At 46.0% G+C, this 26,615-nt stretch overlaps 1 protein-coding gene and 1 non-coding gene across 4 annotated transcripts in view; both read left to right on the plus strand.

Annotated features, from left to right (window-relative positions):
• The window catches only part of Palm2akap2 (PALM2 and AKAP2 fusion), a 414,772-nt gene that overhangs the window by 285,243 nt on the left and 102,914 nt on the right, over positions 1–26,615 (plus strand). For all 3 annotated transcript variants that reach the window (XM_041657131.1, XM_041657133.1, XM_041657132.1), the window contains exon 6: positions 8,027–8,118. In XM_041657131.1, the coding sequence (XP_041513065.1) occupies positions 8,027–8,118 (92 nt within the window). The remainder of the gene's footprint in view (positions 1–8,026; positions 8,119–26,615) is intronic.
• LOC121452060 lies at positions 11,945–12,046 on the plus strand. The gene has a single exon (XR_005974796.1). It is a non-coding gene; the product is annotated as a U6 spliceosomal RNA (small nuclear RNA).

The following is a 26,615-nucleotide window of genomic DNA, read 5'->3' on the forward strand; positions in this document are numbered from 1 at the left end:
GCACACGCCTTTAATTCCAGCACACGGGAGGTAGAGGCAGGTGGATCTCTGTGAGTTTGAGACCAGCCTGGTCTACAGAGCGAGTTCCAGGACAGGCTCCAAAGCTACAGAGAAACCCTTTCTTGAAGAAGAAAAAAAAGGGATTTACTTATTTATTAATTTTATTTATGTGTGTGTGCGGCATATATGTATGCCTGAGGAGGCCCGAAGAGGGTGTCCTGTTAGCTCATATGGGTGCTGTGAACTGAACTCAGGTATTCGGTCCTCCCAACAGCTGCAGGAGTTCCTAACTACTGAGCATCTCCCTGCCTTTCTTTGAGACAGGCTCAGGTATCCCAGGCTCTCTTTGAGGTCTCAGTGTTGTCTAGGATGTTACTGAACTCCTGATTCTCCTGCCTCCATCCACCAAATGCTAGGACTACAGGCATCTATCACCATGCTGGGTTTATGTGTGGTGCTGGTAATGGAACCAGAGCTTTGTGGATGCAAGGCAAGTTGGTGGTTTTAAAAACATTAGTGGTATAATATATATGAAGTTCAGAGCATTAAAGACACATGGCAGATACTTATGAAGCAATAGCTATTTTTATGAACAGTGTCATTCTGCCTTACCTCACGCTTAGAGGAAGAGGGTCAGGGAGAAACAGCAGACTGTCTTCTCATCCCTGGTACACCGTGGAGAGTTTGCCCTGGGCTCTCGGTTGGGTTTCTAACCCCAAGATGAAGCTCAGAGGCCTAGGGCGCTTTTGTTCCCTTCATCTTTTCTGTCTTCCTGGAGTTCTGCTCTTCTGGTGCTCCTCTGCAAGTGAGACTGTCCTAGATTCCCGGAGCACTGTGCCCTGGAGCTGTGTGTGTGTGTGTGTGTGTGTGTGTGTGTGTATTTGTGTGTATGTATTTTAGTGTAGGTATGTATGCATGTGTGTCAGTATATGCATGTGTGCATGCATAGGTGTGTATTTTAGTAGGTGTGCCTCTGTGCCTCTAAGTGTATGCATGTATATGTGTACATGTCTATGCTCGTGTGTGTGTGTTAGTGTGTGTGCATGTATGTATGTGTATGAGTGGATACATATATGTATGTGTGCATATAAGTATGTGTGCAGTGACATATAAGTGAATGAGTGTCTGTGCAGCAACACATTAGTGAGTGAGCGCGCACGTGTGTGTGTGTGTGTGTGTGTGTGTGTGTGTGTATGTAGGCCAAAGAACAACTTCACATCTCATTTCTCAGGCATCCTCTGTCTTGTATTCTGAAACCATGTCTCATTGGCCTGTAATTCTCCAGTAGACTAGACTAGATGGCTAGGCAGCCAGACCCAGGGATCTGCCTGTCACTGTGAGCTAGGATTATAGGCATGCCACCCTCACACTCAGCTTTTTGAAGCATTCTCTCTCTCTCTCTCTCTCTCTCTCTCTCTCTCTCTCTCTCTCTGCTGTTTGGATCCTGGTTGCCACACAGAGCAGCCCCTAACATTTCTTGAATTGCATGGGCCCGGATCTGGGGGCCAGCAAGGCTGTGTGTGCTCTGGGTACCCCACAGTTGTATTAGCTATTTCAGTTGGTAACCATGTATATCTGTTTATTACATCTGATCTCCCCGTTAGACTTGAGTAGCAGGCTTCTGTGCTATAGCTAGCTCTTGACTGAGGCCCTGCTGAGGGGTAGGTGTGTTTTAACAATTAAGAAACTGATTGCATATTGATTCTTCTGGTTTCCCTATAGACTAAAAGACACACCAGGGACCTTTTTTTGTTTGGGGGAGAGGGATGGGTTACGAAATTGTAGGCAAGGAATAATTACAAGTAAATGAGGATCTAATTAAAACGATGATAACAGTTTCCTTTGAGTCGAGCTCTGAGAACTCAAAGACGTCAGCCTAAGAAATCCTCTCTTCTCTTCCACCCTGTCCTCAAGAATCCTGTCCCCATCGCTCAAGATAAGCAAAATGCTCCTCCTGGGGTTGTAGATCTCTAGGCCAGTTTGGAGGAAAACCTTTGTCATTTAAAGGGGAAGCATTCTCTATCCCAGTGAACCCTCCAGGTTGAGAGGCATCCCTGAAGGAGGAAGGCCTCTGCCACCATTGCTTCTACCAGCTCTCTCAGGGCCTGGCTTGCCCTTCCGCCCCAAGCAGGAGAAAGCAGGGCCTCAGGAAGGATGAGACACTACCTGGAACAGGTTGGGCGGGGTGGGTGACATCCTGCTCTACTCCTCTATACCCTGGGCAGGGCTTCCTAGCCAGAGGAAGCAGGCCCCATCAGCTGATCCTCGGGTGAGGCTTCCGAGAGAGCCCGTGTTTAAAGGCAAATCATTGTTCTGAAGTTCCGCTCATTTTTTGTAACCACCCAGCTGAGAACTCCTCCAAGAACAGAATGAGATGTTTTGAAAATCCTCTGAGCCAAAGGCAATTAAAAGATCGATCCTGAGGCTCTCCACACAGAGGTCCTGGTGAGGATGAGAGGGAAGACTATGGGACCCGGTCCCTCAGCCCAGTCTTTTCCATGACAGAACGCTGTGATTTCACCATGAGCTGATCTTCTGCGTGGGTTAGTTGACTTTGTGTCCCAGGAAGACACCTGGCTCTTTTCTCCTCAGAAGCACAGAGTTCAAAGGCCTGATTGGACACCTCTGCTGCTCCATGGCTGCCAATGTCGATGGGTTGATTAGGTGGAGAAAAACTACGAAGGATTAGGGTCTGAACTGCGCTGGGCAAGATCTAAAGCCTTGGAGAAGGAATCCAGAGAGTCCCAGCAAGCAAGAGCGGTCTCTATAGCGCGAGGGTCTCCTACATCCTCTCCACGCTTTCCATGAGCCTAACTATGGAAGACATCACTGGGGGCCTTGATTCTCCACGCTGTTTGTGGTTCACCTTGTTCTCAGTTCACACCAGCTGTCCTATGCGTGTGACCTTGTGCAGTGGAGAAACAGCGACCATGGGAAGGTGATGCAGAAACTGGGGACTCATTGCAGAGAGGCAGCAGCGGCAAAGTCTGCAGCCTTGAGGCCTCTTCCGGAAGTTCCTATTCAGTGTGGGCTGAAGCTAATGAGCTTCCAGGGGGTGCTGGGCTCACTGTGAGCACTCAGGGATGGAGCTGGGGAGTGGCAGGTTCTACCCTCAAACACTCAAGCTCACACACCCACCACCAGGGTGATTTCTATCTGTCTGTCCATAGCATCTCCATGTGGTCTTTCCCCAGCCCCGGAGCATGGGGCCAACCACAGTCTGTCCTTACTTTGGCCTAGAAGGAATCGGCTAAGACACAGGACTGTGTTCCCACGTCTTGTGCTCCTACCTTTAGCCTCATCCCTCTTCTCTCTTTTGAGTACTCCCAGTTCCCGATCCCCCAAACTGGCTCTCCTAAGTTAACACTTCTCTTTGGAATAAAAACTAAGTATATACCTCAGACCCAGTACCTGCCCACAGGTGCCAGCGAGGCAGCCTTGACAGCAAAGAATGTTAGACACACAGGTCTCTCCCTACTCATGTCCCCATAAATGAGGCTAAAGGTCAGAACTGTGAGTTCTGCTGATGCAAAACACAGGGTATGCTCCAGAAAGAATAAAAGACACTGTATTCTAAGCCAAATGAGTGAACGTGGCCTAAACACAGACTCAGCTTGCCCCGAATGACATGACTCACCATGGAAGCAGTGACATGAACTTCTGTGGTCATGGAACGAGAGGCAGACACAAATCAGTGCATTTAACAACACACTGGCGGGGGCACCGAGTGGGCAGGTTTCAGCAGCAATTGCTCTGCTGTAGATTTTAGGCATTATCTATTGGGTGCTTAGCCTTGGGGATGGGGGAAATTAATGGGTTTTTAGGTACTACATCCCAAAGCTTTACCTCACAGTCAAAGACTATTAAGACAGGCACAGAGGTAGGTGATAAATGGATATTAAGCAGATTAAAGGTAGACCAAGGTAACTTTGGCTCTTGCATTTGCAACATTCCCCCTTTGTACTGTCGGCACTGCTCAGTCATCAGTCTGCAGAATCGCCAGCCTAAGTGTCAGGGACCTCAGCCCCCAGCAGTGAGGATGGAGACACCATTGTATGGCTGAGGTTAGATGCTGCCTTAGAAGATTTGGTCCTGGAGGGCTGAGTCCCAACAGGGCCCTAGTGCTCATGCATTCAAATGTGCATTTCTAACTGGCCATCTACACGCTTGTCGTCTCATGACAGACTACACTGGCTGCTCATCTCGTAGGCATCACTTTCTTGCTTGTTGCCCAAGAACCCATTTTGCACGTTTGTTCCATTTCTAGGTGGCCTCTTTCTTCTAGGCCTCTCTACCACTGGACATTGATCTGGGGAGTTTTGATACTTTTAATCTTTTTTTCTATGACTGGTTTAGAAATAGATTCACATTGCCTTTTGACCAATGGGAGTTTGAGCACCAGTTGGGGTGGGGATGGCTTTGAAGGAAAGCCTCTCTCAAAGGTGAAGGGAAGCTGGCTGTGGTGATGCAGGTCTGTAATTCCAACACTCAGGATGCTGAGGCAGAAGGACCACAAGTTCAAGACCTACCTAGGCTTCCTAGAGGAACAACAACAAAATTAATTAAAAAGTAAGGAGGGAAATTCCTCCCCTTTCTGAATTCTGGGCATTTTCATGACTCAAGGTGCTTCTCTGACCATCTCAGGAACAGAGAGGAAAGTCAAGGGAATTACAGAACTTGTCTAATGTCACAGGGCCAGTCTGTGAGTTCAAGACCAGCCTGGTTTACAATAGCTAGTTCCAGGACAAGCTCCAAAGCTACAGAAAAACCAAAAAAAAAAAAAAAGTTCAAATCTTAGTACTCCTGTCAGGTAGCTCACATCCATCTGAAACTCCAGCTCCAGGGGATCCAATGCCGTCTTCTGGCCTCTCTGGACATCCCACCTCTGCCATACACACACTCATAAATAAATAAAATAATTTTAATACAAAATAGAAAAAAGTAGTTTATGGAGATGGGCCTGTTGGCACATGCTAATACTTGGAGGCTGAGGCAGGAGGCTTGCTTCAACCTCAGCTGAGATCAGTTTAATCTACATAGTGAATTTTAGACCAACATGAGTTATAATGAGGACCTATCTCAAAAAGCTAAAGCGAGGATCACTTTATATAGAAATACGTGTTTGCGTGTGCATGCATGTATAATAGAATTCACAACTTAGGTCAAATTATTCAGATATGTTCCTCACATAAAAGGAGATTGTGCCCTTGTAACTAATAATAGCGGCGTGTGCATCTGGAGTGTCTTTTCACGTTCCACATCTGAGCTATTTGCGCTTTTGTGCAATGGTAATAAATCATGGCTCTTGGTGGGACAGAGAGTCTTCTCTGGAACTTGACATGCAAGCAGATGTTGAAGTCTCTGGCAGTGTGCTGGAGCCAAAGGGCTCGCAAACATCCCAAGCTCTCCTCCTGCCCGTGTTTACACCCCGGCAGGATGACAGTCACCATTCTGAAGATGGAAGTGGCGTGCTCAGATGGATAAGAATCACTCCACAAAGGCTGTCAGTTGTCTTGCATCTTTGAGTCCTCATCATGACGGGGTCCCCTTCTCTCTACTGTTCAAATCAAGTTGGCCTGTAGCCCTATCCTGTGTAGAGTGTGGCTGAGTACCTTCTGACATTGCTACCACATGGTCTTCCTAGGAGTCTGCATACTTGGGAGTTCCTATGTATACACAGGTGCTCTTCTCTCTATCTTGACTCTTCAGACCTTATTCATTTTTCACCAGACAGTGCCACATAAGAGAGCAGTGAAGAACAGGTCACCACTGCAGTTTTGAGCACGGGAGACAAATGCATCGTGACACCTCACGAGAACTTAACATTGGTCTGTGGACATCGGTTTTCTCAAAAGTCCTTTTTAGTATCCCTACTTTTTGTTCCAGCTTCTTTCAAGCTCATTCCCTCTTCTAGACACACTTCTTCTTTTCCCCTGTGATAAGGAAACCACATTTTCTTTACTGTGTGTGTGTGTGTGTGTGTGTGTGTGTGTGCGCGCGCGCGCACACCTGCACACACACACACACCTGCACCTTGTATGTGAACCAATGAGTTCAATTGGTGTTATTCACAGGAGCATGGATAAAAGATTATTTACTGCATCTTAGGCATTTACCAGGGGCTACACCACTGAAGAAAATGTCTCTCCCTCCCCCTGCAACCATCAACTGCCTGTGGATCCTCAGGATGGAGTGGAGCCTTGTAAGATTCTACCTCTTCCGTGGTGGGATGTTGACCCACCCCGTTGTGTACAGGTCTTGTCATTACAGCTGCTGTGAGTGTCGTGATCATCTCATGCATGGGAGTCAGCATTCCCCAACACCCCGGGGCCCTTTCTCCAACGCGCCCATTCTTCCCTCCTCCTCTTCCGTGATGTTCCCTGAGCCTTGGAAGGAGTGATATAGATGTTGATTTAGGCGAGAGAATTCAGCAATTACTTACTTGCAGTATTTTGACCAGTTTACTGTGACCCACTTCAAAAAAGAAACTTTTCTGACCAAAGCTGATTTATTTATGGCCATAGATACAAATACAAAGAAGGCAACCTGACTGACATAACATTTATCAAAAAACAGCAATCACTCAATGGTTAGGAGTACTTGTTGCAGCCAGGCGGTGGTGGCGCACACCTTTCAGCCCAGCACTTGGGAGGCAGAAGCAGGCGGATCTCTGTGAGTTCGAGGCCAGCCTGGTCTATAGAGCTAGTGGCTCACAACCATCTGTAATTTCATTTCCGGCGGAGTCAATGCCCTCGTCTGACCTCTGTGGACATCAGTATGTCTATCCTCTTATCACTACTGACATTTCAAAAGCTAAAATGCCACATCCATTTTCTCTCACTCTTTTAATGGGGAGGGGGCATGAGACACTCTGTGTCCCTGACTGGCCGGGAACTCACTTTGTAGAGCTTGCTATGTTTAACCTTTGAAGTAGACTTTGAGGTCAGGACAATCCTCCCGCTACTGCTTCTGTAGGGCTAGGATTATGGCCATGCCTTGCCATCTCCACCTTGCCCCGAAACTGTCTCTTGCCAAATGTCTACATTCACAGATAGTCTGACAATGTAGGGAACGAACAAGACTGGTCATGGGGTCACACACCTGTGACCCCAGCGCTGACAGGAGGGTAGCTGAGAGTTGGAGGCCAGCTGAGCTATATCAAGAATTCCAGGCTGGTCTGGAAGACATAGCAAGACTCTGTCTCGCAACCATGAAACTAAAATAAATAACAAATAAATATGACAGTAAAGGACTAGTTATTTCTGGTATGTATGCGGAACTGAAAAGGGGAACTAATCTAGAGTCATTTTGTTGTTGCTTTGCGGGTTGTTGTTTTTTTAATGTTTGGAGACAGGAACTTAGTAAGCAATCTAGACTGATTTTGACCTTGCTATTATTCCAGGCTGTCAAAAGACTCATAAGCCCCCTGCTTCAGCATCCTATAGTGCTGGGATTGAGGGTATGGCCTACCGTGCCCAGCACTGGAATCACTTCTACCGGGTACTGAACTAGATGTGTGTATTTCTGTGCTTGGAGGTTCACTCTGTGTCCCCGGTGAGGCCTCATTATGAGGCTTGTATGCCTATGGAAACCGTTCTAGTCTCTTGCAGACCCTGGGATTGCAATACAGTCGAAGCCAGGCTTGGTGGTACAGGTTTGTAATACCAGACCTGGGGCAGGGGGTGGAAACAAGGGGCTCAACCAGCCTCTGCTACAGAGCAAGCTCCAGGAGAACCTGAGCTACCCAAGACCATGTCTCAAACAGTAGCAAAAAGATACAGGGCTTGTACAGGACTCCGAAGTTGGAAATTCAGTGAAAACAAAGGATGTGCCAGCTGACTGTGTCTTGGCAACAAAGCTTTGCCAGCAACCAGCGACCACCAGACAGATCTGGAGCCACATGCTCACTACCACTGGGTTCCCTTACAAGTCACGTGGGTTTCGAATCTGCAGAATGGCAGCTGTTGCAGCTTCCCATCGGTTGGGACAAATCCACTTGGCTCAAATGTGCTTTCTTTTTTTCCAGCATCTGGGTGGTCCAGTGTGCTGCTACAGAGGGATGAGGCAACTGCAGATCCCATAGGAACCATAGGAACCGACGCAGACATGGCCATTAAGGTAAGACTTTTCTCAGGTGACTTCTCCAAGGTCATCTGTGAATCAGCGGGAGGCAGTGACAGGCTCCCTCTGCCCTGCTGGCCTTCTCTGAAGCAAACAGACACACAGGGCTTCCTGAAATCCTGGAGCAGATCAGGAAAGCTTTTAAACATTGTATTACATTTTTATGTATTGCGTGTGAATGTGAGTGTGCAACAGTGGGCTTGGAATACATCATGACACAAGTGTGGACGGAGGTCAGAGGGCAGCTTGTGGGAGTTTGTTCTCTCCTTCCGCCAGTTGTGTTCTGAGGCTTGCATTAAAACGTCAGGTTGACTGCAAGCACTTTTACCTGCCGAGCCAGCTCACTGGCCCCAGGAAAGTTTTTGAAAGCCAGAATCCGTTTCTTGATTTTCAATGGGGCTGCTGTAGGGTATTCATAAACATCTAAGAATGGGCCGAGCTCAAAACGGTAGCCTGCATGGGGCCGGAGCAGCAGACATGAATATTCTGAGCTTTGAGAAGTCCAGCCCCGCTGCGCATCATGGAGAAAGGTCATGGAGGCCCGGGGCAGCTTTGGTACAGACACAAGGTTTCCAGTGATGTCAGCTGGAAGGCAGCACATGGCCCACTCAGGCGGGAATGGTGATGGCCAGAGGTTTATAGGGTGAGTCATCTGGAAGTTAATGAGATAAGCGTCGTTCAGATGAAATGCATGAAATGTATAATCATCGCGTGGATTAAGGACTCTAATGAACATTATGGGATGCTCCACCGCACGGGGTTGGATACAGAGGAAGCGGCCTCCTCTCTTCTGCTGCGTTTTCGTTAACAAAGGCTGGAAGCAGGGACTTCCTCCCGTCTTTCCTTGGAAGACTTGAATTTTTAGTGTGTGCCATTTTCTGAATGTTTTCTTCCGGAAACATAAAACCAAAAAAGGCTTCCTTTTGTTTTGTGGTGTTTTGAGACAGGGAAAAGTGGTAGAAGGGGCAGGGGAGGAATTGGAAGGAAGGAATGGGGGAGGGGAGATTAGATCAACACACATTATGTACATTGGATGAAGAGCTTATTTCTAGTTTGTTATGTATTTATTTATTTGTCGTACTGGGGGTTGAAATCAGGTCTTGCTTTTGCCAGGCAAGCACTCTATCAACTCAGACCCAGTTCCAACTCTTGTATTTCTTTTTTTTTCTTTTTTTAACCAACTCTTATATTTCAAATATTCACTAAATCCATCCGTGTGAGAAAGGAGCATCGTATGAACCTGTCTGATAGTTTAAATACATCCGTGTAGACAGGAGCATCGTATGAACCTGTCTGATAGTTTAAAATTGCTCGGTATAGTGGTTTGAATTGTGTATCGTAAAACACTGCATCTTGCTGGGCAGTGGTTGCCATTAATGCCAGCACTCGAGAGACAGAGGCAAGTGGTCTACAGAGCAAGCTGCGGGACAGACAGGGATACACAGAAAAACCCTGTCTCAAAAAAATAAATAAATAAAAAGCAAAGCAAAACAAAACACTGCATGGCTAGGGCACTATTTGAGAAGAAAAGGGAGACAAGAGAGTACATTCTTATGCACACCCACACACAGATCCAAACACATATACATGATTACAAACATTATTTTAAAAATCATACGAGTGTGGAGGTAAACACCTTTAATCCCAGCACTCTGGAGACAGAGACAGGAAGATCTCTGTGAGTTCCAGGCCAACCAGGGCTACGTCGAGAGAGAGAGAGAAAAAAAAAAAAACTCATACCTGGTGATCCTTCCTGTAGCCCCAGCATTGGGATGCTGAGGCCAAAAGTTGAAGGGTTCAAGGCCAGGCTGGCTGGGCATGAACTTGTTCCAGAACACAGAAGTGAACAAAAACATCCCAACTGTGGGAGAGGAACTAGAAACAGACGCATGAGGGGGCAAAAAAGAAAATAAAAGCCTTAGGGGAGGGGTGGGTAATAAACCATGTGACATGGAAGGGGAGAGAGGAATAGAGAGGTGGAAGGGTCTACACACTGGGATGAAGGTTGGGGAGATGAGAGGAGGTGGGGAGATGAACCAAAACTAAATATTAAGACTCCTTAAAGAAACCTGGTGCTTGGTTAGATAATTAAAATAAAATAAAGACCATCACCCCCCACCTTAAGAAACAATTGTCCTAACTTCAGGAGCCTGTGAATATGATCTTAACTTGGAGAAAGCATCTTTGTAGATATAATTAAGAATCTTGAAATGAGATCACTCCGCTTTTACCAGATGGTGCCAATGCCAATGACATGTGTCTTTCTAAGAGATGAAAGAGAGAAACAGGCATGCGTGGAGGCCATATGAAGAGAGAGATAGGCCAAAGGAGTTCTGCAGCCTTGAGCTAAAACCAAACGGGGAGCTTAGGGGTAGCCCAGCAGCGGCGCATCTGTAAGCGCTCCAGTCCAATCCCTAGCATGCCAGAACCCCAAACCAGCGAAGTTCCAAAAGCTAGAAAGAGCTTCCTCAGAGCCCAGTGAGGAGCAGAGCAACAGCCATGGTGATTTCCAACCACATTGGGATTGATTCCAGAGATGCAAGAAAAGGAATGTCGGTGGTTTTAAAGTACTCCATCTGTGGTGATTTGTTATAGCCACCCTGGGAGACTAAAACACGAAGGTTCTACCATGCTTCCAGGCATGGCGGTGGAGCCAGGCAGATCTCTGAGAGCTCAAGGTTAGCCTAATACACATAGTGAGTTCCAGGCCAGCCAGAGCAGTACTCACGCTTGCTAACTCCCTAAGCCACCGAGGCAGAAAACCAGGACTGTGCGCATCCGTCACATCGGCTCCCTTTCCCATGTTCACCCTTTAGGACCTGCTTTCACCAGTCCTTGTTTGGGAGAGATGTTGGCTTTATTTGAGCTGTGTCATCTCCATCACCACAAGAAAGGGCAGTCAGGCTTCAGGGAGCTTTGAGTTGTCTTTGTTTGGCTGATACTTACTTAGACACTGAATGAATGAATGAATGAATGAGTGAATGAGTGAATGAATGAATGGATGAATGAGTGAATGGGATGGGTTGTTGTTTGCTAAAGCTTGCCTGGCTGTAGGAATCCCCTTTCCAGCAGAAACAGAAATTTTCCAGGCCGATGCTTTTAAAATTCAGATTTCAGAAGATTTGAATTTAAAAATGAGTGGTTTTTTTTTTTTTTTTCTTTTTTTCTGGTCAAGTACTGGGGATTAAACCCAAGGGCTTCACATATGCTAAACAAGTGTTTTACCACTGAGGTAAAATCGCAGTTCCTTAAAAAAAATAAAGAGAGAGAGAGGGGATTGAACTGGCCACTGTGTTGTGCCAACCTTGGGTCATTGGGCCCAACTGATCAAGACAGAGTTTAGGGACTTGCCTGTCCCATCATCATTCCTTGGTTATTTCTTTTTGTTTTTGTAGTCCTGAGCATGAAGCCCAAGATTTTGAACATGTTAGAACATTCTAGACAAATTAATCTACCACTGAGCTATATCCTTTTGAAACAAGGTCACACTGTTGCTGTCCAGGCTGTGCTGGGACACTCTGGAGTTCACGCAGGCCTTGAACTTGCCATCCTCCTGTCTCCGCCTGCTAAGCAACTATTACAGGCCTACAATGCCAGGCATAATCGAAAGCTTCCTCTGCACAGTGATTGAGGCTCAGCCGTCTTCACTCTGACTAGATTCCACTACTCACTCTGTCCGTCCCTGCCCTCTCTATCCAGTTTTTAGCCAGAGTCCCCTTTCAATCCCATGAGTCCCTCTGTCTGAAGCCCCCAGCCTCCTCACTCTTTGGAACAGACCAAACTCAGGGGCAGGTGGCTGGTTTTTTTAAAGCCCTGTGGCTCTGTTTTCTTTGGCCTTGCATGTACTAAAATTGGAATGAGGCGAAGATTAGCATGTCCCCTGCCGAAAGATGACACACAAATTGGTGAAGTGTTCCTACTTAAAAACAAAAAAACAAACCAATTTGGCTTTTTCTCATAGTTTCCTGGCTAGCTCCTCCTCTCCACCCCCAGCCCACCCCCCTCCTAGCCTGGTTCGTTCTTCAAGTCTAGCACTCAGATGTTCCCTCCTCCAGTGGCATTTTCTGTCCAGTATTCTGGCTGGATGTTTGTCATAACTAGAGGCAATAAAATTTAATTTAGAAAAGAAAAAGGAGGGGGAGTGGAGGCCTTGTCTAGCACGTGAGGGCCCTAGGTTCAGTCCTTTTGTGGGAGTGCAGGAGGCAGGAGGATTGCTGACAGTTTAAGAACAGCTTGGCTACATGGCAGTTTGAGGCAAGTCTAGGCTACTTAACAGGTCTCTATCTCAAAAACATAAGAAAATGAAAAATACAAAAAGAAAAGAAAAGAATCCCTCACCAGGTGTGGTGGTGCCTTCAGTTCCCGTGTTCGCACTCAGGAGGGAGAAGCAGGTGGATCGAGTTCCAGGCCAGGCTGCTTCCACACGGTGAGTTCCAGGCCAGCCAGAGATCCAAAGCATGATTCTCTTGTAGCATACAGTTTCTTTGTTTTTGTTTTTCACATTTTAGAGGCTCTGAAATTTCAGTTCCTTAAAAACAAAGCAAAGCAAAACAAACAAAAAACCAAACAGAAAAATTCATTTTCTCCCTTCCTTTGTCCCTTATCCCTCCCTCCTTCCTTCCTTCCTTCCTTCCTTCCCTCCCTTTCTTCCTCGCTTCCTTCCTTCTTTCCTTCCTTTCTTCCTTTTCTCTTTCCTTAAAATAAGCCGGGCAGTGTTGGCACACACCTTTAATCCCAGCACTTGGGAAACAGACAGGTGGATCTCTGTGAGTCTGAGATTAACCTGGTCTATAGAGTGAGTAGCAGGGCAGTCAGGGATACATGGAGAAACCCTGTCTTGATACACACACGATAAGAGGTCTTATGTAGCCCAGGCTGACCTCAAACTTTCTATGTAGCTAAGGGCAACTTTGCTTTCTAACTTTCCTATTTCAGCCTTCACCTCTGCCACCACACCCAGTTCGTTCCCTTTAGCTTTAAAAAAAAAAATACAACTTTTTGAAGCATATACTTTTTATACCATAAAGATCATCTGTGTGTTTGGTTCAATACTTTTTTAGCAAATGCATCACTACAAGCCTAAGGCAAGTACTCTACCATGTAACTGTATGTCCAACCCCACCAGCCTTAAAATACCTTCATCACCACAGTGAGGTCCTGCATGCCCTCTCCCTTGTCAGTCATCACCACTCCGACCCCAACTTCAGCCTCTCGAGTCTTACCGGTAGGCTGAGCATTTGTGTCTGTCTTAGCATCATTTGGTCTATACACGAGAAAGCACCAGGCAGAACCCTTCTCATTCTTATTACTGCTGAATAGCATTTGGCTTAATGAGTGTGCCAGTACGTTCTTGTTTGGGGGTTTGTTTTGGGGTCCTGGGGCAGGAACCCAGGGCCTGGCACAAGTGTTCTGCCTTGAGCTACATCCCAGACCTGGTTAGTTTTGGTTTTGTACTTTCACAAATTGCTGGACTTAGGAGTTGTTCCTGCTTGCTGTCAGCAATGTTCCTATAAACCCAAATTCCCAGGGAGGTAGTTGAAGAAAGGAGATGGTACTTAACTGTTTCGAGAAACGTGTTGCAGAGTTATGGCTGCACAGTTGCTCTTTCAGAATTTCAAGCTGGTTGAACGAGCAGCATTTGGTCTAGTCATCCAGGCTGATTGTGGAAACCTGGATTTAAAAAAAAAAAAAATCAGGAAGAGTGCGAGAGGACGAGAAGAGGTCTCAAAAGTTTGCCTCTGCCAGCAACAACTGTACTAAAAAGGTCTTTCGTTTACCTGGATACATCACAACATAGTTTCCAGGCATTAAATGCGCTCTCACTTTCTGAACCCATGGGGATAATACATCACACGGTTTTCAACAAGTTAACTCTAGACGGCATGCGGGCAGAGTAACCAGGCTCCCAGAAACTTCCATGTGGAGCTAGGCAGGCTATCTGTGATGATATGTACCATGAAGATGGCAGAACTCTTCCAAGGAAGAGGTTAGGTACTCCTGGAAACAATCCAAAATCTTAAGAGATGTGAGTAGCAGTTAGACCTCTTATTTGGAAGATGGCGGTAAATCTGGATGGTGAACAAGCTAGAAGGTCTTGGACTGTTTTTAGTAAAATGTGGCGATTTCATGAGGTTACTCTCATCTGGTCCATAATGTAATGTTGCTTCCCTGGTGTGTGTGTGTGTGTGTGTGTGTGTGTGTGTGTGTGTGCGCGCGCGCGCGTGCGCATGTGTGTATATGTGTGTGTGTGCGTGCGCGTGTGTGTATATGTGTGTGTGCACATGTGTGTAGGACATTTGGCATTGCTCCTCAGATACTATCTACCTTTGGTTTTGAGACAAGATTGTTCCCCAGCCCTGGAGCTTATCAAGTAGGTTGGATGCCCTGGGACTCCCAGGGACCCTCCCCACCTCCCCAGCATTAGGAATACAAACACACACCACTATGCCTGGCTTGTTAACTTGGCTTCTGTGGGTCAAACTCCAGTCTTCAAGCTTGGAAACACTTACTGACTATGTTATTTCTCTGTTGCCTAGTTACTTATAATGAAAAGAAAATATCTTCACTGAACTCTTCAACGCTGGGATATAATTTGGTTATTGTGTATATAGTATTCTGCCTACATGCATGTCTGCAGGCCAGAAGAGGGCACCAAATCTCATTACAGATGGTTGTGAGCCACCATGTGGTTGCTGGGAATTGAATTCAGGTGAATTTAGATGAGCATATGGTGCTCTTAACCACTGAGCCATCTCTCCAGCCCTTGGGATGTAATTTGTTATTACAAGCCCACTTGGGTCAGGTGAGAGGGAACAGCACTTGAGCCTGTCCTTTTAAAAGCCTGCCCAGGGAAGAAGTTCATTGTGACTGGAGAGAACAAGACAGTGCAGGTTTGGGAAGACCTGCTCCAAAGCTGCTTCCAGCACCTCCTTTCTGTTGTTAATAGCTTATATTACACCCTCAAAGCAACTCCTATTCTGTTAGAAACCTGGTCATAAAATACTCCATTTTCTATTCGTAATGACACATCTCCAGTCCTGGATAACAATATATGGCTTCTTCAATGTCAACATGGTGGGTTCTACTACGCTCTCTTGTTCTGTGCATAGTAAGACTAAAAACTAGCCTGGTGTAGTGGCCCATGCTTTTAATTCCAGCACTTAGGAGGCAGCATCAGGCAGATCTCTGTGAGTCTGAGACCAACCTGGGCTGCATAATGAAAACCTATCTTGGGCGGGCGGTGGTGGCGCAAGCCTTTAATCCCAGCACTCGGGAGGCAGAGGCAGGCAGATCTCTGGAAGTTCGAGGCCAGCCTGGTCTACAAGAGCTAGTTCCAGGACGGGCACCAAAGCTACAGAGAAACCCTGTCTCGAAAAACCAAAAAAGAAAGAAAGAAAAAGAAAGAAAAGAAAAAGAAAACCTATCTTTAAAGGGGGGTGGGGGAAGATCCGGGCGGTGGTGGCACACACCTTTAATCCCAGCACTTGTAAGTAGAGGCAAGCAGATTTCTGTGAATCCAAGGCCAGCCTGGTCTACAGAGCTAGTTCCAGGACAGCTAAGACTGTTTGTTACACAGAGAAACCCTGTCTTGATAATTAACAGTAAAATATAATGATATCTTGAAATTTGCAAGCAAATGGATGGATCTAGAAAAAAAAATTGAGTGAGGTAACCCAGACCCAGAAAGACAAACATAATATGTACCCACTCAAAATGGCTTTTAGACATAAAGCCAAGAAAACCCAGCCTACAGTCCACAACCACAGAGAACCTAGAAAACAAGAGGACCCTAAGAGAGACATACGTGGATCTAAATAGGAAGGAGAAAAAGACAAGATCTCCAGTGTAAATTGGGAGAGTGGGGGTCATGGGAGAGGGTAAAAGGGGTTAGGGGAGGAAGGGAGGGGAGCAGAGAAAAATGTGTAGTGCAATAAAAACAATTAAAAAAGAAAAACAAAACAAAAAAGACTAAAAGCTGAGTGTCTCTGCAGAGGAGCGCAAACATGCCGGCTTCCCTTAGGAAGAGCCTTGCTTTCTCATTGCATGGGCAATATCCCTCCCTTGCTTAAGCCGTAAACAAAACCCGCACCCTTAGGAGGCTGTGGGTAGGATGACTGAGAAGGGCACATTTCCAAGTCCAGGAAGGCTCTGGGGGGACCGCCACATGTGAAGAGGATGCTTCTGTTCGTGTGGAACGTGTCGCCGTGAGCGACGCTGTCCCCTGAGACTGGGCAGATGTTCTCTGTTACAAAAGCAGGGAAAGTGGTCGGGCTCTTCTGCGGTGAATAGAGGTCACAGGTTATGGCTTTCTTTGGCTTTGGGTATAAAAAGCCACTCTGAGAGCCTTTTGTTGCCCTTTGTTCTCAAGGATGACAACGTTGAGGGGCATTGTTTTATGTTGAGGACCCAGGGCGAGAAGACACCTCTGGGACCAGACGTCCGCCTATGCTGTGCACTCACAAAGAGGTTGCTCTAAATTTGTCCCCTGGCTAAAGGACATTTTCACCATGCCTTCCCTTTTTTAGGTCTCCAAGTGAGTCTATTTAAGGCCGTGGATTGGCCGTGGGGGTTGGCTGTGGTGGGGAGGAGGCAGCCGGGGTTCGCATGCACATTTTCATCATACTTCCTCTCTGAGAGGAACGGTCTTGATTTCTCAAAATGCATTTTCATTGGGGTGCAGTGGGCACGCTTTTAATCCCAACTCTCGGAAGACAGCGGTAAAAGAGTCTCTGTTCAAGGGCAGCCTGGTCTACATAGCAAGTTCCAGGCCATCCGGGGCTGCATGGCAAGATCCTGTCTCAAAAAAACAAAAACCCAAGACAAAACCTATTTTTATATGGGTGTGATAGCTTCCACCTGTAATCCCAGCACTTGGGAGGCTGAGACAGGAGAATTGCTGTGAGTTCAAGTCTATCATGAGGTATGTAAAAAACTGTCTTTCATTTATTTATTTATTTATTTTTTACGTAATACACACATCTGTAGCTGGATGTGATGGCATATGCCTATAATCCCAGAATGTTGAATGTGAGTCCAGGCTAGTGCACATAAGAAAAACCCATCTCAAAAAGTCAGCCCACAGTCCACCTCTGAAAGGTTCAAGGAACATCACAGAAGAGGGAGGGGCAGAAAGAACCTAACAGCCAGGGTGGGGAAGAAAACATGAAATACTGTTGAATACTGTAGCTGTGGGAACCCACACAAGACCCGCACAAAATCACACCAGTTGGAAGTCCAGTGCCGGGACTGGAGTGCCAGTTCTTTCAGCACGGAAGAGCACTGGCTACCCCCTGGTGGTGGTGGCGCACGCCTCTAATCCCAGCACTCGGGAGGCAGAGGCAGGTAGATTCGGACGAGTTCGAGGCCAGCCTGGTCCACAGAGCAGCGTTATAAACTGAGCTGTTGACAACTGATGACCGCTGGTGGGGAGATATCTATCCCTTTTCCTTAATGGATGTGGTCTCTGGTAGGCTGCTCAGACTCCAGGGTACAGCCTCACTTCCATGTGAAACAGGTAGCCCTAATTTGAGTCAGGAAATTATTAAAAAAAAAAAAAGTTATGAAGTTGGTGTTGGGAGTTGGAGGAAGTCAAAGGAGAAAAATGGGGGATAGATATGTTCAAGACACATTTATGAAAATTTCAAAGAATAAATTAAAATGTTATATTTAGAATCACACACACACACACACACACACACACACACACACACACAAAACAAAGCAAAACAAACAAAAAGCAGCCAGGGGTGGAAATGCCTGTGATCCTAACACTTGGAAAGTGGAGGCAGGAAGATACAGAATTCAAGGCTAAGGTGATGGAGAGATGGCTTGCTGGATAAAACCACAGGCTGCTCTTCCAGAAGAGCTGGGTTTGGTTCCCAATGCCCATCTGGCAGATCACAGCTACCTGTAATTCCAGTCCCGGAGGATTCAATGCCTGTGTGGGAACTGAGTGCTGTGGTTCACATACGTGCAAACACTCATTCACATAAAGTTAAAATAGATAAAGCTTTGCTTTTAAAACTTGAACTGGAGATAATAATTCTTAAGCAATGCTTTCTTAGCTATAAGTATGTCCAAATACTGCATAGAGCATGCTTCGTAACTTCCCCTAAGAAACCGCTTGCTGTTGGTTTAAAGTTCAGCTTCACTGGATAGTCTGTGTTTCCATTTGCTCAGTGTAGAAGCCGCAGGCAGGAGGATACAGAAAACATGACCACTGCACTTTGATGTTTAGTTATTTGTGGGTTTGGATTTCTCTGTGTATCTTTGGCTGTCCTGAAACTCACTCTGTAGACCAGGCTGGCCTCAAACTCACAGATATCTGCCTGCCTCTGTCTCCCAAGTGCTGGGATTAAAGGCATGCACCACCATGCCCGGCTGTTGAAAATTTTTTTTATTTCAAAACTGATAACTGTGTCAATAAAAACTACAGTCTAGCTCAAACATCTGTTTCTTGATATTTTATGGGTTTGGGGAGACAAGGTCTTGCTTATGTAGCCCAGGCTAGTCTCAGACTTGTGGCAAAGCTCCTGTCTCAGTCTCTCAAGTACTAAGACTACAGCTGTGAGCCACCATGCCTGGCTTCAGTTTGATGATCTTAAGTGGCCTTGTTTTGGATTCTAGAAACAGTCAGTGGTTCTGTAAGATATAGGAAGTTGCCTCGTCGGCTGAACAGATGGTTTTATAGTCTGAAAGGAGATACAAAGGACAAAAACAAATGGTAAAAGCAGATTGGTTGTCTCGGGGCTGCTTCCTTTGTAGAGGAGGGGCCGGGAAGACGGAACAATAGAAGTGATGGTTAGCCGCAGATCAACTTCAGCTTCCTTTGTAGGGACCCAAGGATGAACGGGCATAAGCATTGAAGCAGAAGCCCTTTGTGATGCTCTGCTTGGAGAACTTGGCTGCCTCTCATTGGCCTGATTTCTTTAAGACCTGGGTGGCAGCTCACTCTCTTTGAGTTTGATGACAAGTAACTTCCATGTGGATGAGTCCACTTTGATTTTATTCTGGTGTCCTAGTTAGGGCTTCCTGGGCTGTGACAAAACACTGTGACCAAAAGCAAGTTGGCGAGGAAAGGGTTTATTTGGCGTATGCTTCCATATCATAGTCCCTAACTGAAGGAAAGCAGGTCAGGAACCTGGAGGTAGGAGCTGATATAGATGCCATGGAGGAGTGCTTACTGGCTTGCTTCTCCTGCCTTGTTCAGCCCGCTTTCTCTCTCTCTCTCTCTCTCTCTCTCTCTCTCTCTCTCTCTCTCTTTATATATTTTTATTTTATGTGCATTGGTGGTTTTGCCTGCATATGTGTCTATGAGGATGCCCAATTCCCTAGAACTGGAGTTACACTTGTGAGCTGCCATATGAGTGCTGGGAATTGAACCCACGTTGTCCGGAAAAGCAGCCAGTGCTCTCAACCACAGAACCATCTCTCCAACCCCTCAGTCAGCTTTCTTTACAGAACCCAGCATCACCAGCCCAGGGATGCACCACCCAAAATGAGCTGGGCCTTCCCCCATCGATCACTAAGAAAATGCCTTACAGCTGGATCTTATGGAGGCATTTTCTCAATCGAGGTTTCTTCATTTCAAATAACCCTAGCTTGTGTCAAGTTGACGTAAGACTAGTCAGCACGTTTGGTCTGTTGAGGTTCAGTGAGAATGCCTACTCCCAGACTATGGACTCCAGTCATGATTATTTAAGACATGTATTTTATGGAACTTTAAACCAGACAGAGGTGTAGTTTCGCTGTGCACAGTATACTGGTAACAATCAAGTGTAGTGGCCTGGCCCTGCAGTGCCTGCCCTGAAGTTTGAAGTCAGTCTAAGCCGCATACTGAGGCCCTGATGACCTATTTGTAAACATCTCTCTAGACACATTTTTTTCCTTAGGAATTAAGGTTCTTAACTGGATCCAGTTTCTCTATGAAGTAAAATCGTAGGAAACTCTGCCCAAAACCCATTGGCTTCCCTGCTATCTCATGTAAGCCCTTGAACCCAAGGTCTGGCCTTGAACTTGTCATGTAGCTGACTATGACCTGGAATCATCCTGCTTCTACCTTTCAAGCACTAGAATTACAAGTGTATGCCACCATGCCAGTCCTCTGTGTGCGTGTGTGTGTGTGTGTGTGTGTGTGTGTGTGTGTGTGCCAGTGTGTGTGTGTGTGTGCCAGTGTGTGTGTGTGTGTTTGGTTTATTGCTTGTCTGAGGAGGTGGCAAGGATTGAACCTAGGGTCCTGTGCTGATTAGACAAGTGCTTTCTCACTAAGAACACTTTCAGCCTATTTTAAATATTGAGACAAGGTCGCTCTGTTTCCCAGTCTGGCCTTGAATTCACTGTGAGAGCCTGAGTCAGGCTTAAGTTTCTTATCCTCTTGCTCAGCCACCTAAGTAGCTGGAATTGCAGATCAAGCCATCATTCCTGTTTTTAAAATGCTAATGAATATTCTCTTTTATTCCGTTTATTTTTATATTGAGTATGTGTAGGTAGGTGTCGGTGGGTGGCAAGCGCCTTTGCCCCCCAAGCCATTACGCCAGCCCCAATGGAATATTCCTATGTTGTCACAAACTTGGTTCCTTGCTAAGATGTCCTCTTTCTCAGAAGCCAGCCATGATGGGCATACTGGGCAACCCCAGTGCTCGGGAGGCAGAAGCAAAGAGAACCTTCTGCGAGTTCAAAGCCAGCCTTGGTTATAGATATAACAAGATTTAATAAATAAATAAATAGAGCCGGGCGCATGCTTTTTATCCGAGAACTTGGGAGGCAGAGCCAGGTGGATCTCTGTGAGTTCGAGACCAGCCTTGTCTACAGAGTGAGTTCCAGGACAGCCAGGGCTACACAGAGAAACCCTATCTTGTAAGAAAAAAAGAAAGAAAGAAAACTTCTCAGTGAGTGATTGCTTCCTAAAATAGATGGCATTGGCAGGGCTATTTCTAGTAAAGGTTCTGAAACATTCCCAGATATTTCCTCAATACATCCCTGTGTTTCCTCTAAGTACATTTTGAGCGTTCCTGCGATGGGAGTGTCTGACGGCACTCTTGGCTTTATCTGCAATTTCTGTGTCAGCCCAGGGGAGACACAGACATTATCTTAACAATGATTGGTTCCGGCTAGTTTGGAAACAAGGTTCATGTGTAAGACGTAAACCCTGTGGCTTCCCAGCAGAAATAACCAAGCCAAGCCAAACTCAGAACCCACAGACTGCAACCACGGAAACCACAGCCTGAAGTGCTGTGGAAAGGTGGCCAAGATGGATCCCACGTAGGCAGGGAACTGGGCTGTCTGTGCAGATCCAATGTGTGCTTCTTAGCACACTCCAAATGATCAGAAGTGGTTCTGAAAGCCTGAGTGGAATTCACGTGGTCATTTGCCCTGGACCCCATGTTTCTGAGCTAGTTAGAGAGCCCAAAGGCCTCACCTTCCAGCCCAAACCCCAAGGAATAACTGTTGGCCTCACAAAGGGACGACCTTGTTCAATAAACAGTGAAGGTTGTTTAAATGAGCAACCAGTGCTTCTACCTCACCTTTCCCATCTCTTCTTCTCATCCTCCAGGGTTTTCTCCCATGCTAATGTCTGTTGTAGTAAAAACCGACGGTGGTTAAACGTGCGCTCGATGGGGCCAAGGGCGTAGCTCAGTAGTAAAATACTTGCCTTACACACAAGGGGCCATCTGGAACTAAACAAAACAAAATTTGCAATGACAATCAAGACATTCCTATAAATTATTTGTGTTTTGTTTGTTTTTTTAGTGTCTCTCATAGCCCAAGCTGGCCCCGAGCTCACTATGTAGCCTGGGCGGGACTTGAACGCCTGATCTTACTGCTGGAATTGCAGGTGTGTGCCGGAATATCCAGTTGTGGTGAATGTATGTAGGGCTTGAGGAGCTGGCATAGCGGTTAGGAGCATCTGTGGATCTTGTAGAGGAACTGGATTCTGTTTCTAATGATCATATGGTGGTTTCCAACCAGTCCCAGGGGGTCAATACCCTCTTCTGGTCTTTATGGGCACTAGGCATATGCATACACACAGGCGAAACACTCATACATAAAAAGATCTTTAAAAAACTAAAACTCAGGGCTAGAGAGAAAGTGCAACAGTTTAGAGCTCTGGCTGCTCTTCTATAGGACCTGGGTTCAATTCCCAGCACCTATGTGGCAGCTCACAACTATTTATAATTCCAGTTCCAGGGAATCAAACACCCTCCCACAGAAATACATGCAGGCAAAACATCAGCACACATAGAGTAAATAAATATTTTTAAATCAAAAGTAAAGAAAATTAAAGCCAGGAGTGGTGGCACATGTCTTTAATTCCCACACTCTGGAGGTAGAGGCAAGAGGATCTCTGTGAATTCAAGGATTGGCTGATCTAAAAAATGAGTTCTAGGCTAGCCAGGGCTACACAGTGAGCCTCTGTTTCAAAATAACAAAAAAGAAAAAGAGAAAGCTAATGTTCAGGCAAGATGATTGGTTCACTGACTAAAACAATCTGCCAAGCACAGATCTCTCTCTCTCTCTCTTTCTCTCTCTCTCTCTCTCTCTCTCTCTCTCTCTCTCTCTCTCTCCATCCTTCTGCTTTACCTATCTGACGGAATTGTGGGGCCAACAAGCAGTGGAAAGCATGTACTACCATACCCAGGCAGCCAGACTAGTTCTGATGCAGGGGAGGCGAGGGTATAATTGCTGAGCCTAAGTCTTACAAAAGACAAGGGAGGACTTGGAGGGATAGAGAGGCTGAGCCACTTTCCTGAATTCACACAGTGATGGAGCAAGATCTAAGCATAGCCCTGTGCTCCTGGCCCTTTCTGTTTATTTACTTTTTAACTGACATGCTGCCGTATTGTAAAGAAGAACGGCTTTAGTGCCCTGGGATTTTTATCTCTGCTCTAGTTGTCATATCACTAACATTCTGTCATGTCCTCAGCCGTACAAGGGAGGGAAAACAAGAAACAAAGAGCCCACGTCTGGCACAGGAGCACATGAGCAGCAACGCCCTACCTCCCAGCCCGTGAGCACCTGCTCTCCCTCCCGCGGGCAGCTTTATCTCAGCCGTCTATGAATTACTTAGTAGCCAGGAGCCAGTGTGGGACAGTGGACAGGGTTTATCCCGTCAGAAGATGGGATAAGATGAAAACTCTTGTGGTGTATGTCCTGCTTTATTTTTGTTATAAGTTATTGTGGTTTCTTTCTTTTATAAAAAGTTCTGTTTGAGAGTTCTGTTTTGTTTTGGTTTATGGCCTTCAATGCCTGCTTCATCCTCCTGGATGCTGGGATTGTAAAACTATTATTATTATTATTATATTATCATTATTATTGTTTTTTTGAGACAGGGTTTTGCTGTAGTTTTAGAACCTGTCCTGGAACTAACTATTGTAGACCAGGCTGGCCTCAAACTCACAGAGATCCGCCTGCCTCTGCCTCCCGAGTGCTGGGATTAAAGGCGTGCACCACCACTGGGCAACTATAAAACTATTATTATAAAATCCAACTGCAGTTTCTTTTTAATTTTTAAAATTTTCATTTATTTATTTATTTATGTGTGCGCGCGCGCGTGCGCAAGCACGTGCGTGTCATGAGTATCCGTGCAGAGGGCAAAAGATAACTCTCCCCTTCCACTTTGTGGATCCCCAGGATCAAGCCCTCATTGCTGTGCTTGGTGGCAAAGGCTTTCATTTATTTATTGTACCATATGTAGCCAGCGCAACTCCTGTTTCTAAAAGTGATTTTGTGTTGACCATGGCCCCACTCTGACAAGATTTAAAAAGACTTTTGTTAATAGTTTATGATGGGGTGTTTTGTCTTCTTGCATGTCTGTGCACGTGATTGCTGAGGCCAAAAGAGGGAGTCAGATCCTCCGTACCTGGCTGGAGTTACAGGTGGTTGTGGCCTGATGTGATTAAGGGAACTAAACCCAAGTCCTCTACAGAACAACAGGTGCTCTTAACAACTAAGGCAGCAACATTAAAAAACAAACAAACAAACAAAAAACCTTTACAGTCTCTCACAGTCTCTCATTTTTCTGGTAGTCAAACTCAAGGCTTTGTTCATATTAGTAAAGCACACTAGCCTGCTGCTAATACAAAACAAAGCTGGCCATGGTGGTGGTGGTGCGTGCCTTTAATCCCCACACTTTGAAGGCAGAAGCAGGCGGATCTCCGAGCTTGAAGCCACCCTGGTCTATAGAACGGAGTTCTAGCATGGTCAGGGCTCCACAGAGAAACCCTGTCTTGAAAAACCAAAGCAACAAACAAAGCAAAACAAAGCAACAATAACACAGGCATAATGGCACCTGTCTGTAATTCCAGCATTTGTGGCACTGAGGTGGGCTCTCCAGGAGTTCAAAGCTAGCCTGGGTCGCAAATTAACATACCAAACACCAAACCCAAGGCACCAATCAGCTTAAACAGAATTCTCCAGATTGGGTCTGTAACTCGGTGGTATATGGTGTTTGCTTAGTGAGGCCCTGGGTATGATTCCCAGTATCAAAACTGAAACCAGACACAAGCTAACAAAAATTCTCCATCGTACTTAACACTGAGAAAAGAGTTAAGCATCGTTGGAATCCAAAGGTTGATTTGCATGGACCGCGGGTCACTGGTGAGAAGTCTTGATGAGAACTTAAGGGTTTCTTGCTGTTGGCGCTGGCTTATCCCAGAATGTGAGTGTGCGGCACCGGGCTTAAAGAGCACTTTGCTCTGTGCTTCTGTCTTGAGGGCCTCGTCTCTGGAGTGCTTACTAGAATTTTCAAATGCTCCATTGGTTAAACAATGATAAAATTCTCAGCCAGGACACAAAGACCTTAGACCTCCTAGGACTTCCTTGTTAATGACCAAACTAATACACGAGTGTGTTCTTTTTCTTTTTTTAATTAATCAATCACTTATTTGATGTGCGTTGGTGTTTTGCTTGCATGTGCATCTGAGTGAGGGTGTCGGATCCCCTGGAATTGGAGTTACAGAGTTGTGAGCTGCCGTGCGGGTGCTGGGAATTGAACCCGGGTCCATCTGGAAGAGCAGCCAGTGCTCTTAACCACTGTGCCATCTCCTCAGCTCCCCTGAGTGTGTTCATTTATTTATTTATTTATTTATATTTTTATTTTTTTCGAGACAGGGTTTCTCTGTGGCTTTGGAGCCTGTCCTGGAACTAGCTCTGTAGACCAGGCTGGTCTCGAACTCACAGAGATCTGCCTGCCTCTGCCTCCCAAGTGCTGGGAGAGTGTGTTCTTATTAACAGCAAATGAGTGTACAGACCTCTGCAGCCATGACATTTAAGGCCCAGCAGCATCTAGTAGTATATACCTGTACAGCTCCCCTTTCCTCCACAGCCCCTTTTTAGCACAGAGTCTCACGTAGTCCAGGCGTTTAACTTATGTGAATTCAAGACTACTTTGAATGTCTGACCTCCTGACTCCCCTTCTGAGTGCTGAGATTTCAGGGGTGCACTACCGTGCCCAGCTGATTTTTAGTTTTGGAGACAAAGTCTCACTCGGTAACCTAGGTTGGCCTGAATTCATCATGTAGCCCATGCGAGCTTCAAATTTGCTATCCTTCAGCCTCAGCTTCCTGAAGGTTAGGATTATATGAATGTGCTACAATTTAATTCGCTGCTTCTTTCCTTATGGTGGGGATGATAGACTGAGCAGGCTGTTTTTTTTTTTTTTTTTTTTTTTTAAGACAACTCATACCATGCTCAGACTGACCTAGAACTCTAGAACTGGCCAGGTTGTTGTTGAACTTGCATAAGGGTGCAATTCCCAGCATCCCCAGTTCAGTTCAAGAGTGTTGCAAGCATGGGCCACCTCACCTGGCTTTCATGGGTACATGTTTGTCTTTCTTTCTTTCTTTCTTTCTTTCCTTTCTCTCTCTCTCTCTTTCTTTTCTTTTTTCTCTTTTTTTCTTTCTTTCTTTCTTTCTTTTTTTTTTTTTTGAGACAGGTAAGTGTAGTCCTCGCTATCCTGGACCTTGCTCTGTAGACCAGGCTGGCCTAGAACTCACAGAGACCCTTTTGTCTGCCTTAGGCGTGTGCACCGTCACCCAGCATGGGCACACTTTTAAAAGAACTGTTCAAAAAGGGCTGAAACAGCCAGGAGGATGGAATCAGGCCACCACTTCCTTATGTCAGAGAGTTCGGCAAAGGAGAAGCCAAGTGTGAGGATTTGGGAAAAGGAAATAAACATGAAATAGGCAGGAAAGAAGCTTCTCTGGGCACAGGAAGTGAGGGACCCCTGAGAGGAAGCAAAGAAAGGCAGGCTTGGCAACCTGCGCCAGGAGCTGGCAGCTGAAGTAAACATAATCCCAGAGCCAGTGTTCTGGAAGGTGCTGGCCCTGTCCCTGTCCTATTTGCCTATATCCTCCTTTCCCTACTTGGGGTGACTGCTCCCCAAACCAGGCTGTGGGGCAGAAATGAGTGCAAACATATAAATTCAGATTTCTGGGTCCAGAACTGAGGGAAAAGAGCTCAAGACATACACACTCACACAAGTGTACATGCACACA

This window comes from Microtus oregoni, unplaced genomic scaffold, assembly GCF_018167655.1.
Source record: "Microtus oregoni isolate MIOR12 unplaced genomic scaffold, Mior012 000008F_ref0000371, whole genome shotgun sequence".
In the NCBI taxonomy this organism is placed as follows: domain Eukaryota; kingdom Metazoa; phylum Chordata; class Mammalia; order Rodentia; family Cricetidae; genus Microtus; species Microtus oregoni.